At 53.8% G+C, this 12,932-nt stretch overlaps 2 protein-coding genes across 2 annotated transcripts; both read right to left on the reverse strand.

Moving 5' to 3' along the window:
- Positions 1 to 752: 752 nt before the first annotated feature.
- On the reverse strand, positions 753 to 7,769 carry LOC104250320 (cytochrome c oxidase subunit 5A, mitochondrial). The gene is made up of 5 exons (XM_059823852.1): positions 7,682 to 7,769; positions 3,894 to 4,010; positions 2,618 to 2,739; positions 2,224 to 2,346; positions 753 to 919 (listed from the first exon to the last, which is right to left on the reverse strand). The coding sequence occupies exons 1-4, from the start codon at positions 7,761 to 7,763 to the stop codon at positions 2,233 to 2,235; spliced, it is 435 nt and encodes a 144-aa protein (XP_059679835.1). The 5' UTR covers positions 7,764 to 7,769; the 3' UTR covers positions 753 to 919; positions 2,224 to 2,232.
- Positions 7,770 to 10,808: 3,039 nt separating this feature from the next.
- Positions 10,809 to 11,459, reverse strand: RPP25 (ribonuclease P and MRP subunit p25). Its single transcript, XM_059824164.1, has one exon. It carries the CDS (start codon positions 11,457 to 11,459, stop codon positions 10,809 to 10,811), a length of 651 nt encoding a protein of 216 aa, XP_059680147.1.
- Positions 11,460 to 12,932: the final 1,473 nt, after the last annotated feature.

The following is a 12,932-nucleotide window of genomic DNA, read 5'->3' on the forward strand; positions in this document are numbered from 1 at the left end:
GGCCTCCCGCCGCTCCGCCCCCCTTCCGCGCCGCCCGCCAATGGCAGCGCGCGGCGGGGGCGCCCAGCCAATGGGAGGCGGGGAGGTGGCGCGCCCCTCCGCCGCGCATGCGGAGCGGGACAGCGGGACAGCGGGACAGCGGGACAGCGGGACAGCGGGACAGCGGGACAGCGGGACAGCGGGACAGCGGGACAGCGGGACAGCGGGACAGCGGGACAGCGGGACAGCGGGACAGCGGGACAGCGGGACAGCGGGACAGCGGGACATCTTCCCTGGCCGAATTCATGGTTTTTCCTGAAAAATTCCAATTTTCTGAGGGAAAAAACCTACTAAAATACAGGAGTTTTGCTTCCCCCCCTTTTTTTTTTTGCTGAAACCCCTGCCCACGCTGGAGCCGAGGTGTAAAACCGGCTCCAGAAGTCCCAGAAGAGATTCCCAGCCCCAAGGCAAACAGGAGCCTCCCACCCCCCTCAGAGGCTTCGTTAGGCCCCGGCCTCATCAGAGGGAAATTACTCCTCCGAGGGCAGGGAGAGTTTTGCACGTCCTCGCTCTCCTCCTCCCCAAAGCTGTGCGTAAAAGAAGGTCCCATGGCCTCCAGACAGGTCCTTAATTTCCCTCCCCAAAGGTGGAGCTAGGTGCTTGGCCAAGCACACTATAAGCTCTTATAAACTCTCTTGGAAGAGCACATTTACAGTTTGTTTCTTCCTTTTCCCCATAAAAGCAAAAAGAAATCACACAGGCCACCGCTACCCTATCAGTCAAACCAGTTTTTCCTTTATTAGGTCCAACTTCACATCACATACATTGTGTGACTCAATAAAGGAAGAAGTTATTTCAAATAAGGTAATATTTTAACATTTCTGTCTCCAGGCGACTGCGTACAATCAGGTAGCATCAGTAAAACGCTCGAGTAATGCACCTGGAACAGAAAAGACCAGAAAAGCCATTAAAAGAGCAGCCCAGTATCTCCACAAAGTTTCCACGGGGTCTCAAATGTGTTATTTTCATTGCTTGCTTTTACACTCAAAGCCCAATTTAACCACGCGCAGCTTCCAAATGCAATTACCGCATTCCCAACTTCATATCCCCGGGCAGGGAATTCAAGATCCAGAATTAAGTACTATTTGCAGCCTGACACCCGATAGCTCCAGCCTAAGCATGGTATTAAAAAAAGAAAAAGGCTGGAATATGGCACTGGCCATCTCCTGAAGGAACCGAGTTAAGAGATTGCCTTTACCTAACTTCACTTCCACAAGGATTTTTATTTAGGGTTTCATTTTAGGCTGGGATTATAGCACGTTAGGTCTTGCCTATACTTAATGACAGATCCTCATTAACTAGAGAAGCTGCTGCTTAATAACAACGCCTTCACACACCGCAGTTCATGCAAGAGCTCGGTATTTGTGATGTAGATCTAAACATCTTCGTTATAGCTGTTTTCAAGTTTAGAAAGTACTCAGAAGTTCAGCTCAAAGAAGACAGTAAAACAAGCGGCTTTCTGAGACCTGAGGCCACTGCAGTCAGGACAAAACAGTACACGCATTGCTCCTGGAGTTATCTACTGGGGCTCACGAGTGTTCTGCGCACAGAGCCGTTAAGCCCTGGCTATGCTACAGCTGATTGTTTAGTCTGTGAGCAAGGGCCCTACAAATTAGCATTTAATTCCAGAAAAAAAGATGCTATTTTAAGTGTAATGTGAAGAAACTTCCGTGTTGTTGGGTGACTACCGTCAATGGGGTCCATTTTCTAACGTAAGCGAGTAACTAGTGTCTCCCAGTTTTCTAAATTGGCTACACTGCGACAATAAAATGGAAGTTCGTGCATTTCCAGAGGAAATGATGCAGCTATTTGCTAAAAATGCTTCTGGGGGAAAAGCTGGAGGAGCAAAGGTCGACATGCCGCCAACAAAACGCTGCAATACTCGTCGTCCTGGCAACTGCTATCTTGGAATTTCTGAGAGGTTGGGTATGGTTGCCAACCACCCTATCCCTTCTCAAGCAACTGCACTGTTCTTTTTTTCAGCCTTCTTTGAAAAGGGTTACTACCTTTTCTAGGAGACCTGTAGTTACACAGATATTGTTACAGAGAATCATGTTACAAGCCTGAACTTGACAGCCTTTCACAGACCCACGAAGGCAGGGAAGAGGACTCCGTCTTTGCCAGGAGAGTTTTAGGGTACAGGAGTCCCATGCCAAGAGTCTCAGCAGTGACCGCATCCCTTACCGATAAGATTTATGCTTTGTCCAGGCCCAGTTCCTCTGGAGTGGAGATTCCCAGTTCACTCAAAGTTGGTCTAAGTTCCTGGATAACGTAAGGATAGATTTCCTTGTGAGGTCCTGCCTTGTCCTAAGGAAAAAGGAATGGCGTTATTTCAACAGCAAGCTGTTGGCAAGGTCCACCATACACCAGCCAGGTATGAATGAAAATAATATCCAGTCAGTAAACCAGGAAAAATAAAAAATCAGCTTTTGGGCAGACCTGGGAGAAAATTTAAGGCAGCAGGACATAGCGGTTTCCCTTTGCACCATTAACAGTAAGCCAAGAAAAAACCCTTCTGCCGCTGGGCTCTCAGCAACGCAAACACAGCAGTTACACCCTAGGCTGCCATCCCACTCACCTTTACAACTTCCAAGATGCGGACAGCACTGGCAAAGTCATTTAACCGTCTGCATGCCCTCAGAGCTGCATCGATGATTTTTGGTTCCGGAACCAGGTCATAACCCACAAGCGTGTTTATGCCTGTGAATATAAGGAAACACCAAGAGGAACTTGGCATCAGCTCATCACGCTACCAAAAGGAACCTGCCGAGCATTACTTTGCTCCACCTCATGAAAGAATTAAGTATTACCATTCCACCAGTCGCCGTTAGAAGATGATTACAGTTTTCACTGCTACTTTGGGGACACACGCACACAGCCAACCGTTTTCTTTTGCTCTCCTCCCTCTCACTGTTGCTCACTACTGTAGATTTTAAGATTTTAAGTGGATTTCATGACATCCCAGTGGGCTAGTTTCATCCATGCTCTCAAAAGGAATCACTGCCTGTACCATGGCACATCAGTTATGGAATCATCAAGAAACCCAAATTACTTCATTCCTACAAGTGTAATGAAACTAGAATTCGAGCTGCTGTCTACTCCCTTGCTTTCCTTTCCAAGGGAAGAGCCCAACACCTAGTCATCCAGGTGATGCTGGAATGATCCCTCTGGCTCTTATGCAAACACATTTTTAAGCCCTGATTGGGGTAGTTTAATAGGAGCTGGCAACTCCACAGCAAATAACAACAGGAGACAACCAGACAAAGACTACAGTGAGTTATGGCCAAGCCATTAAGTCAAAGTCCAAAGAAAAATGTGTGTGGTTATACACTAAGCAACAGTTCAGCTCAAATACACTTTCCACAGAGCAAACATTTCTCGCCCTCCCTCCCAGGTGTTAAAATACATATTCTGGGGCACTAAAATTTACAAAGCCTCGACTCCCACCGCCTTGTATCCCCAACTCTCTCTCATTCCGCATGCCGCGGTTCCTTCCAATCCGCTCATTTGGTTGGTGAGGTGCTGTCACTCCCCGCAACAGGCTCGGAGCTGAGCAAACAGCAGCACACCAACCACAGGCACACGCGCAGCAGCCAGCTGACTCGGAACAGATAAAGAAAGGCTCGCGTAGTGCCTTGCCCTGACTGGTTATTTACAGGATTGCTCTCCTACATCAAATTCCCAATTTTCACGGTTTGAAAGAACAGTGGGTTCTTGCCCGTATCACTTCTATAAATTGAACTATTTTTGCTGTCCAACGGAAAAGTAAAAATCAGTTGTTATTTCTGGTCACAAAACTAGTACAAAGCAGTTATATTCACTGCACGTTACTCTTCCCTCTTCATTCAACGTACCTTTCCTGAGCTCCCAGGCGTCAATATCTGGCTTGTTGAAATACGTCACCCAGCGAGCATCAAATTCTTCATCTGATTCTTGTGAGCCATGAGAGTAGCAGCGGGCATGCAGTACAGCTGGATGCAAAAAGAAAGGAAGGGACTTTGAGCAAACAGAAAATAACTGTACTTTAGTCATGACGAAGAGACCAAAAGCCATAACATATATATTTAACTCAATACAGTCAGTCTGTATCAGTCGTCAGCCTGCATAAGCACCGGATTAAGATAGCTTATTAGATACCAGTTGGTTGTTTTGTGGCAAAGTGTGTATCTTCTGTTCTACATCAGACTTCTAAAGTGTTCCCAGATCCTTTGGTCAGAACAGGATTGTTTAAAGAGAGGGGCAAATGCAAGAGAAAAACAATTCTGTATAACCAGTCCTTAAGACAAGTTTTTTGGGATCCCTGTTTCTGTAAGAAACAGGAATTCTTCCCTCTTTCCAGAGCCAAGCAAGCCAGAGAAACATAACATACGTGTACTTCATCAACAGGCACTCCAAAGTATCACAATTGTTCTGTTCCCCACATTCGACCCTTCTCAAAACCACAGGACTTGTCCGTGCAGTGAGTTTAGCCATGTGAAATCAGTTTTTCAGTGTCATTCCTTCCAGAAATAAAACCCTATACCCTATTAGTTATACCATTATCCACTTAAGATGAACACGCTGGTTTATTCTGGAGTAACTTCCCACTCCTGAAATTGCTCCATAACTGATTTTGTAATCCAGGAAAAGCAGATTTCCCAACCAACAGACTGACTTTGACGGATGACTCAATAGCAACGAGCTGCAGGTCTTTGATTCCACCATGAGTTCCGAGCAGATGAAGGCTTGTTTTAAACTGGTTTTAGGAATCTGTGCAAAATGACCTGAGCCCAACTATAAAGGCTCTCAAGAGCACAAGGGACAAGAGCTATTACAGGCTATGGAAGAGTTGAAGGAGAAAACAAAATTACTGCTGTCTCTGTATCTATCCAAGATAAAACTCCTGGATCTCAGGGTTGTAATTGCATTAATATCTGATAATTAATAAAGCACGACAGTGGATTGTACTCCAGTGGGCAAATAAGGCTGATATGATATATTGCTTTTTGTTGTTGGTCTCTTCTTTAATCCACAAAGGTTGGAAGAGTTCTCCAGAAGGATCTAAAACCTAGGGTACAGCCAGCTCCACCCGCATCAGAGCTCTGCTGGGTCCTCCCTGCAAAGTCTGAGCGCTCTGCAAGCTGCCTTACCCACAGCGCACAAGCCTGGCTAGGGACGGCTCCCTTTCCCCGCTGGTAATTTCACTCCACTAATATTTGCAGAGAGGTCGTACACCAGATATGACCTTGGCAGTCTGAAGCTCTGCTTCAGAGGAAGTCAGATAGAGCTAGTCACTTCTTTCTTAACCTAGCATGAACTATGCACGCCGACCCACTACGAAGTTTTATTTAGAAGAAACCCCCAAACTGGGTCGCATTTTTGCAACCTTCCCAGATATACTTTGACGATCACAGCGAGTAGCATGCTGCAAAGCAGCACCCTAATTCTACGTAAAATATGACGGAACAAACCACAACAATTTCAAGGAATATCTTTAGTCTCATTAAATGACAGCCCGATAGGAATGCAATCCAGAATTTAACGTGGTCCAACATTTCAGCTGCAATTCTGGTGCATGCAATGCTTCCCAAACCACGAAAATGTCTTCCCTTGTCTACATAATTAGGTAAGGGAAGAGTAAATGACAGGCCAAGCCAGAATCATAACGCCGTTCTGTAGGGAGATTCCCCACCCTCTCCCCAGCTCCAAAACAGATCTTTGACCCTGCTTTCTCCAACAAATCACACGTGCACCTGAGCTCAGGGCAAGAGCACTCCTCTATAAATGCTCCTGCACCCAGGCAGGGAGTGAGAGGACGCTGCTGAAAAGCCCTCAGGCGCTGGCTGTTTGGGGGAGAATACTTTTTTTTTTTCTAAACACAAAGCAAATCCTACAGAGGAACAGCAAATCTCAGTTTGAGAAAGGCCTGGATTGAAGTTCTCGAAAGCCATCTTTAAGACGAAAAACTAAAGTCTCTTTCCGCTGAGCGCTCAACAAAGCCATTAGCTTTATTCTTAAACAAAGGGACGACTAGGTTAGACTAAAAGGATCCTGAAGAAAAATAAAAAAGACCCCAAGAATTTAAACTCTGGATTTCCAGGATGCATTTTTCAATCGCTGCTACGGTTCTTTACCACCCTTTGTTTTCCAAACTAAGGCTTATCTCTATATATTGGAGACCAGACTCCGAGAGCCACTCTGGCAAAGCAGAAGCGCCGCAGGAGCCAGCCGGGTGCCTCGCATTTCCACGGGGTCCATCAAGGTCACCGTCACACACACGCCGCCTGTGTGACAGTCACACCACACCAACGCATCCGCGTGGAGATTCCCAACTCAAGGAAGAGGCAAAGGGCATGTATGTTTGCAGAAGCACGTTTTCAAGAGAACTTAACAAGCTTCAAGAAGTCCGAGAAGCCTAAAATCATCTAATACCACACAAATACGTGTTAAATCTTTCCCGAATGCCAGAGCTTGTCAGATTTCCCTGTTAATGAGTACAGAAAGAAAAACATGCATCAACAAGAGCATTAATTTACCAAAAAAGGCCAGAACGGCAACGAGAAGCCCAGGGTTGCATGTGCTTTACGTGCAGAGCATTTTGCAGTCTTATATACTGTAAACCTAAACCCACGGGCTGACGGGGGACGAACCCAAGGCCTTAGATTTGCCGAAACACAAACCCCCGAGGCCACCAGCAAAGGCGAATCGGGTCAGAAGTGTTAAGCGGGGCGTTTGTAATACAAGACCTTGGAAAAGAAGAACATGGAGGCTGCTTGTTAGCAAAGGCGTGGAGAAGCGAGGGCCGAGAGCAGCCGGGGTTCGGCAGGAGTACAAAGGAACTGCGAGCAAAGAATTTGAATGGGTATAAGAAAGAAAAAAAAGGGTTGTTAAGAAGTAGCCAAGAAATCCCAGCGTGGGAACAGAACCACCACTTATTACTTTGCATTTTTAAAAAATGCAGCGATCCACTCCCTACAGCAACTGTTTAATTCACATGTGCTACAGGAGAGGCAGGCGCATGTCTCGGGGCCTTTTAAAGACGATCACTCTCCGTTAATCAGCTATTAATTGAGATGCACCGGCACCGTCTTCTCCGTAGTCTCGGTATTTCTGCTCCGGTTCTGCATTCACGCCGCGCTCTCTGCAGCCGCTTTTCTTCCTTTTCCTATGAACTGGGGTGTTAAAAGGCAGAGCAAGAGAGCGGAGAGCAGGAGCGGGAGCAGGGCTGGCCCGCCCCGGTCGCCCCGGGGAGGCTCGGTGCCCGCCGGGGCCGGGGCTGAGCTGCCCGGCTGCGGAGGTCACCGCCGACCTCCGTCAATGTCACCTTCGCGGGAGGCCCGGGGAGGGCGCCGCCGGCCCCGCCCGCTACAGCCCCGGGAAGGGGACCGGCGCCCCCCCAGGAGGCGGCGGGGCCGGTAACAGCGGGGGGGGGGGGGGTGGTCACCGGGAGCGGGGCAGCGGCGGGGCCCGGCGGAGGCGGCGCGCACTAGGCCGCAGGCGCGGCCTGCCCTCGAGTGACGCCGGCGGGTCGTTACAAGGACACGGCGCCACCGGCCGGGCCCCGCCGCCGAGCGCCCGCCGGGGCCAGGCCCCTCGGGGCCGAGCCGGACCGGGGTGGGGTCGGGGCAGGCGGCGGCGGGAAAGGACGCGGGCGGCCGCTCACCTGCGGGGCCGGCGGGCCGGCGGACGGCGGCGCGGAGGCCGGAGACGGCGCAGCGGCGGAGGAGGGCGGCAGCGGCCAGCATGGCGGCGGGGAGGCAGCACCGGGCAGCGGGGGCGCGCGCCGCTCGCTCCTGGCACCGGACCGCGCGCGCTGCGGGCGGGGAGGGAGAGGGGGAGGAGAGGCCGGTGGCGGCTACGGCGGCGCCGCAGGGACACACCGCGCCGCCGCGTGACGGCGGGAAGGCCGCAAGGGGCGGGGCTTAGCGCGTCGCCTCCGGGGCGGTGCCGGCCGCCATTTTGTGGTGGGGACGGGGCGGGTGGCGTCCGGCCCTCGGCCTCTCCCGCTTCATAAAAGGCCGTGGCGGCGGCTCTGGGTGGGCGTTAGTGTTGGTTTGGTGGCTGTTCTGTTGCCCGTGTGTGGCTTGGCCCCAGTGTGGGCTCCCGTGCATGTCCCCTCACGGACTGGGGCCACAGCGAAGCGAGGGGGCCCTGTCCCTGACGACTGTGCGCTGCCGACTCTGGGAAGGGAGTGTTGGACAACTCCTCAGTGAGCATGGGGGAACTGGGAACTGGCTCTGGCTATGCTATCCCGCAGCTCCAAGGCTTTCTCTGGCTTTGCCCCCGTGCCAGCCCTGGCAGGGCAGCCGTTGTCACATCCTTGTCCCCAAACTCACAGCCCCTGGCTGCAGGGTGCTGCCCTCAGCCCCCATAGACCCAGCCACCAGCTCTCAGGGCTCCGTGGGGTTCACAAAGTCACCCCAAAAATTGTTCTTAGTGTGCACCTGGGGCTGTGCACAAGATTATCGTGGTAATTTTGCTCGCCGTGTCCCCTTAGGACCCTGCGGAGCCAGATGTCATCGTGCTGTTTTAAATGCTTCATGTTTTGGGTTGCAGTCATTTTTTTTAACCATTTTCTCATGCAGGAACTCCTTGGTCCACAGCCAACAAAGCAAGGAGTGCAAAATCCCCAGGCTCCTGTTGCCTCCAAGATTGGAAATTGCCTGCATATGAAATCAATTAAAAATAATTTTGCACATTAACAAAATAATAAGGAGAAATGACTGATTTTTTTTTTTTCCTTTCTTTCCCCTTGCCAGGAGCAATGCGAGACGCAGCAGCGGGGCAGAGTTGGGGAGGAGAAGGGCTGTTAGTTTTCAGCTGCGGGGATGTGAAAGACTTCAGGATCCGATCAGAGCGTTCACAGAGGGTTTTATTTATTAGCATGATTTGTAGTACATTTGGGGTAGGAGCCCATACACAGGTGCTCCCCTCGCATGCGGGGAGGAAGGTTGAACCTGTTCGGTGTCGGCACCGTGGCTGCGCCTGAGAGAGGAGGCTGGGTGGGATGGAGCCCAAAGCTTTCCCAGCCCCAAACCCAGCAGAAATAATCGTAAAAAAAATAACAATTGGAGATTAATATTCAACTACACTGTGGCAGAGAAGTGAAGTGAATCAATCTGTGGCAGGGCAGATAAGCACGAGCCTCCGGCCCGGAGGAGCAGCTGCCTGCTGAGGGAGATAACAAGGTCATCACCAAACAAAACAGCCCCCTGCTTCTTCCTCCTCCTCACTCCCCTTGTCTCCTTTCATTCCCGCTCCCAGCCAAGGAAAGCGCTTGCCAAGCAAGACCTTGACAAAAGGGGGATGCTCGCCATCCCCAGAGAGCGGGAGCGAGGTGGGGAGATAACACGGCTGCAGCCGGAGCATCCCTCCCGGATGGCTTTGGGGAAGGGTACGCTCATTAATACCGAGTGAATTCATCCTGCAGTGCCCCCGGGGGTGCCTGGGCTGGGTGGAGGGGAACCGGGTGGATTGGGGCTTGCTTGGCCTCCTATAACCTGTCCCCTGCCCTCGCCACATCACCCCGGTCCCCGCTGTGCCTGCCAGGGGGGCTGGCACGGGGGCTTTGCCAGGCTCTGCCGTGCCGGCGGGGACCAGGCTGCTGCCAGAGCACGTAGGAGAAACTGGCCCCGATCCCGTCCCCGGCTTGGGACAGGGGTTGGCCAGGATCCCCTTGGCTTGGCTTGGCGGCAGTGACAGTCCCACCCTCGCTGTGCCATGGTCCGTAGCCAAGATGATCCCCCCATTTTCCCATAGACATACTTCAACTATTTCTAAAGAGCTTTTATTATCCATTCATTTAATTTTACCTCTGGAAGAAGCGGCGATTTCACTCTGAAGGGCTTTCCCGGGGAGCCAGCCTGTGGTGAGGGCTCTGCAGCCAAGCCCGCAACCCCAAAACCTCCCCATCCTGTGCCGGGCACCACATCCAGCCACGACGACAACCCACCTAACGCTCCCACTGCCCCCAGATCCCGACGTCAGGGCTTCACCCTGGCTCCAGACCCTACAAACACCTCCGGGAGAGCAAAGACCTGAATATTTGATGCGGGAAGAAGAAGGGCTGTTTTATTTTCTTCTGCTGTCCCGCGGGCGGGCAGGCAGCGCAGCGCTCGGCTCTGTGGGCACGGGGAAGGAGCGACCCGTCTGCTTGTTTGTGTATTTTATTTGGGATGAATCACAGCGCCGCGGGGCGCTGAGCCTGGCATTAATAAACCTGACAGCTCCTCGCCGGGCGTAATTGTGGTGGGTTTGATAAGGTATTATTCCAAAGGTCTTGGGACAAAACCATCTCTCCCGATGACTGAGACAATCGCAATGGGGAGCGATGACGTGCAGCCGCCTTTCCCCGGTCCGGGCACCCCTCAGTGAAAGGCAATGGGTGCTCTGGCTCCGTGGGAGTCTGCAGAAATGTGGCTGGTGGTGGCATTGCCTCTGGGTGGCCAAATGCAGGGTCAGAAGCTCCCCCCAACAGTCCCCCCACGCTTCAGGCCATAACCAAGGGCTGGCAGGTTTAACCCTTTAATCCTCACCCCAAATCTGGGGACATGGGTACCCCCCCAGCAGCAATCCCCCATGCACAGGGGTCACCTGGAGCAGTCGGCAGCATGTCAGGGGGAGCCTGCAGCACACCGGTGACCCCAGAGCAAGCACGGCATTGCCTCTATCCACAACAAAGCAGCTAAAAACCCCGGAGTTTCTCCAGCGTACAATCTCCTGCCTATATAGAGGGCATATTCCTGCCTATAGACCCACCATACGGCTGATCGGGGCAGGAGGTGGTGGGGTCAGTGGTGGTGGTCCGGCTGGCGGTCCGTGGTCCCCGAGCCCCTTGGGCTGTCGGGTACCTGTACCTGCAGCTTCTTGGTCAGCAGCTCCTCGCGGGGAGGTGGCAGGGGCCGCTTCAGCCCCTTGGCGGAGGAGCTGGACGTGTCTTCTCCTGCTTCGCCAAGCTGCGTCCCCAGCCCGTGCTGGGGCTCCGGGGGCTGGTAGCCTGTCTGGTTGGGATCCAGGGGGTCTCGGGAGAGGAGGATGCAGATGGAGGGGACGTTTTTGTGGACGGTCAGGTTCTGTGCCGGGCCGTCAGGCAGCGGCTCCTGGTTCTCCCAGACCTCCAGCAAGGTTTTGTAGCGCACCTTGGTGACCTGGTGAAGACCTCCCAGCTTCCGCTTCATGATCTCCACGCAGGTGATGGTCTTGGTGACCGCCCTGCCGCAACCGCTGAAGACAATCTGCCGGCTGCCCTTCAGCTCCATCTGGGCCATGGCGAAGTTCATCAGGTTCCTGATCTTGCTGCCCTCCTTCACCTTCATCTCCACCACGTCTGGGGGCAGGTCAGGGAAGGGCAAGGGGCTCTCCTCCTCTGAGGTCCTCACCTTTCGGAAGTTCTCCATCCTGGACTGGGTGACGGGCTTGGCTCCCCCTCCTTCAGCAGCCATCCTTCGCCTCTTCCCGACGGATCCGCTTGGGCTCCTAGCCCCCCGGGACCATAGCAAGGCTGGCTCCGCTGCCCTCCAGCCCAGCCCGCAGGAGGGCTGAGTTTAACCCTGTGTCCCCAGGACCACCAGCCCCTTCCCCTCTCCTCGCTTCGGGCTGGCTGCGGAGGAGCTGGCAGCGGGCTTGGCAGCAGTGCCAGAGGCTGTCCCCCGGGGGGGCCCGGGCTGCAGGATCCCCTAGGTGCCCCCGGTTGCTCCCTGTGGGGACAACAACCGGCTCTGGCTCTCGGTGATGCTTGGGCTCCTCCGCTCCCACTGCAGCACTTGCTTCTGCTGCTCTTTGCTTCATTCTGGACTTCAGCAGCCCCCAGAGCTGTTCTGTGTAATTAGCAGATCCTCCCCCTCTCCCTCCCCTTCCTCCCCTCCTTCTCCTCCTCCCCTGGCTCAGCCTCCCATCCCAGCACCCAGCTCCTGCCCAGCACCGAGAGCCGGGAAAGGCGAAGGGGAGGGCAGGGAGCCCAGGTCCCTGTCTGGGAGCATGCAGGCAGGGAAGCAGCAGGCAGGGAAGGGAAGGGGAAGAGGGGAAGGTGGAAGGCAGAGGGAGAAGCTCACTCTTGCCTTCATGATGTTCCCAGAGTCCTGCCCCCTTAAAGAGAACCTGGTCCCTTCTCTCAGCTCTTGCTCTGCTCAAGGACGCTAAGTGCTAACTGCGAATGTCGGCAGAGTGCGGGCAGCCGGCCTGCCTGCCTGTCCTGCACCATTCCCAGAGGGATGAGGAGTCCCAGCCACGCAGCGCCCAGGGATGGCGCAGAGATGCGGGAGGTACTTTGGGAAAGCTGGCAGCCTGAGCTCAATCCTTAATAGCCATCAGAGAAGCTACTTCAGCCCTGGGAGACGCAGGCAGGAGAAATCCTGGCAGATGGCATTACGGCCGTGCCCGGCCGCCTGTCGACTGGCTGTGGGGCTGGGGCATGCACTGAGCGTGCCGGGGCTCTGCTGTCCCCGAGACCCTGCAGCCTCAGCCCTGGCTCTCCCTGCAGGAAAACCTCTCCGTCCCAAAAGCCCCGAGGAGCAGATGTCACGGCAGAGCCAGTTTTCACGGGTGATTTCTCTCCCTCCTCCTCCTTCCCCCTCTCTCCCTCTCCCCGCTGCTCTCCCAGACCCTGTCCCTTGCTCATCTCCATGTCCCCAACATGGAGCTGCCCACCGTAGGGTCACCATCGTATTTACTGCCGGAGCCCCTGGCAATACATCCCACGAGATACCTATCGCAGGCCAGAGGATCTCCCCGTTCTGCTCCCAATCCCTTCCCCAGGCAGAAGTGATGTCCCTGCCCCAGGCTGGCCCTCTGCCTGCCCCTGTCACCTGCCTGTCCCCTGCCTGTCCCCAGCACCCCCAGCCTCCCGCCCCGCAGGCTGGGGGATCGTTGCACAGTGGAAAGACATGCCGAGTATTGACTTGCAGTCAAATCTTATC

This window comes from Gavia stellata, chromosome 13, assembly GCF_030936135.1.
Source record: "Gavia stellata isolate bGavSte3 chromosome 13, bGavSte3.hap2, whole genome shotgun sequence".
NCBI classification, from domain to species: Eukaryota; Metazoa; Chordata; class Aves; order Gaviiformes; family Gaviidae; genus Gavia; species Gavia stellata.

Bases quoted from the DNA above. Each gene is read 5' to 3' on its own strand.
- LOC104250320 (XM_059823852.1), bottom strand. From the start codon at position 7,763: ATGCTGGCCGCTGCCGCCCTCCTCCGCCGCTGCGCCGTCTCCGGCCTC. The intron at 4,011-7,681 runs GTGAGCGGCCGC...TTTTGCATCCAG, and splicing joins CCGGCCCGCCGGCCCCGCAG to CTGTACTGCATGCCCGCTGC. The intron at 2,740-3,893 runs GTACGTTGAATG...TTATATTCACAG, and splicing joins CGCCTGGGAGCTCAGGAAAG to GCATAAACACGCTTGTGGGT.
- RPP25 (XM_059824164.1), bottom strand. From the start codon at position 11,459: ATGGCTGCTGAAGGAGGGGGAGCCAAGCCCGTCACCCAGTCCAGGATG.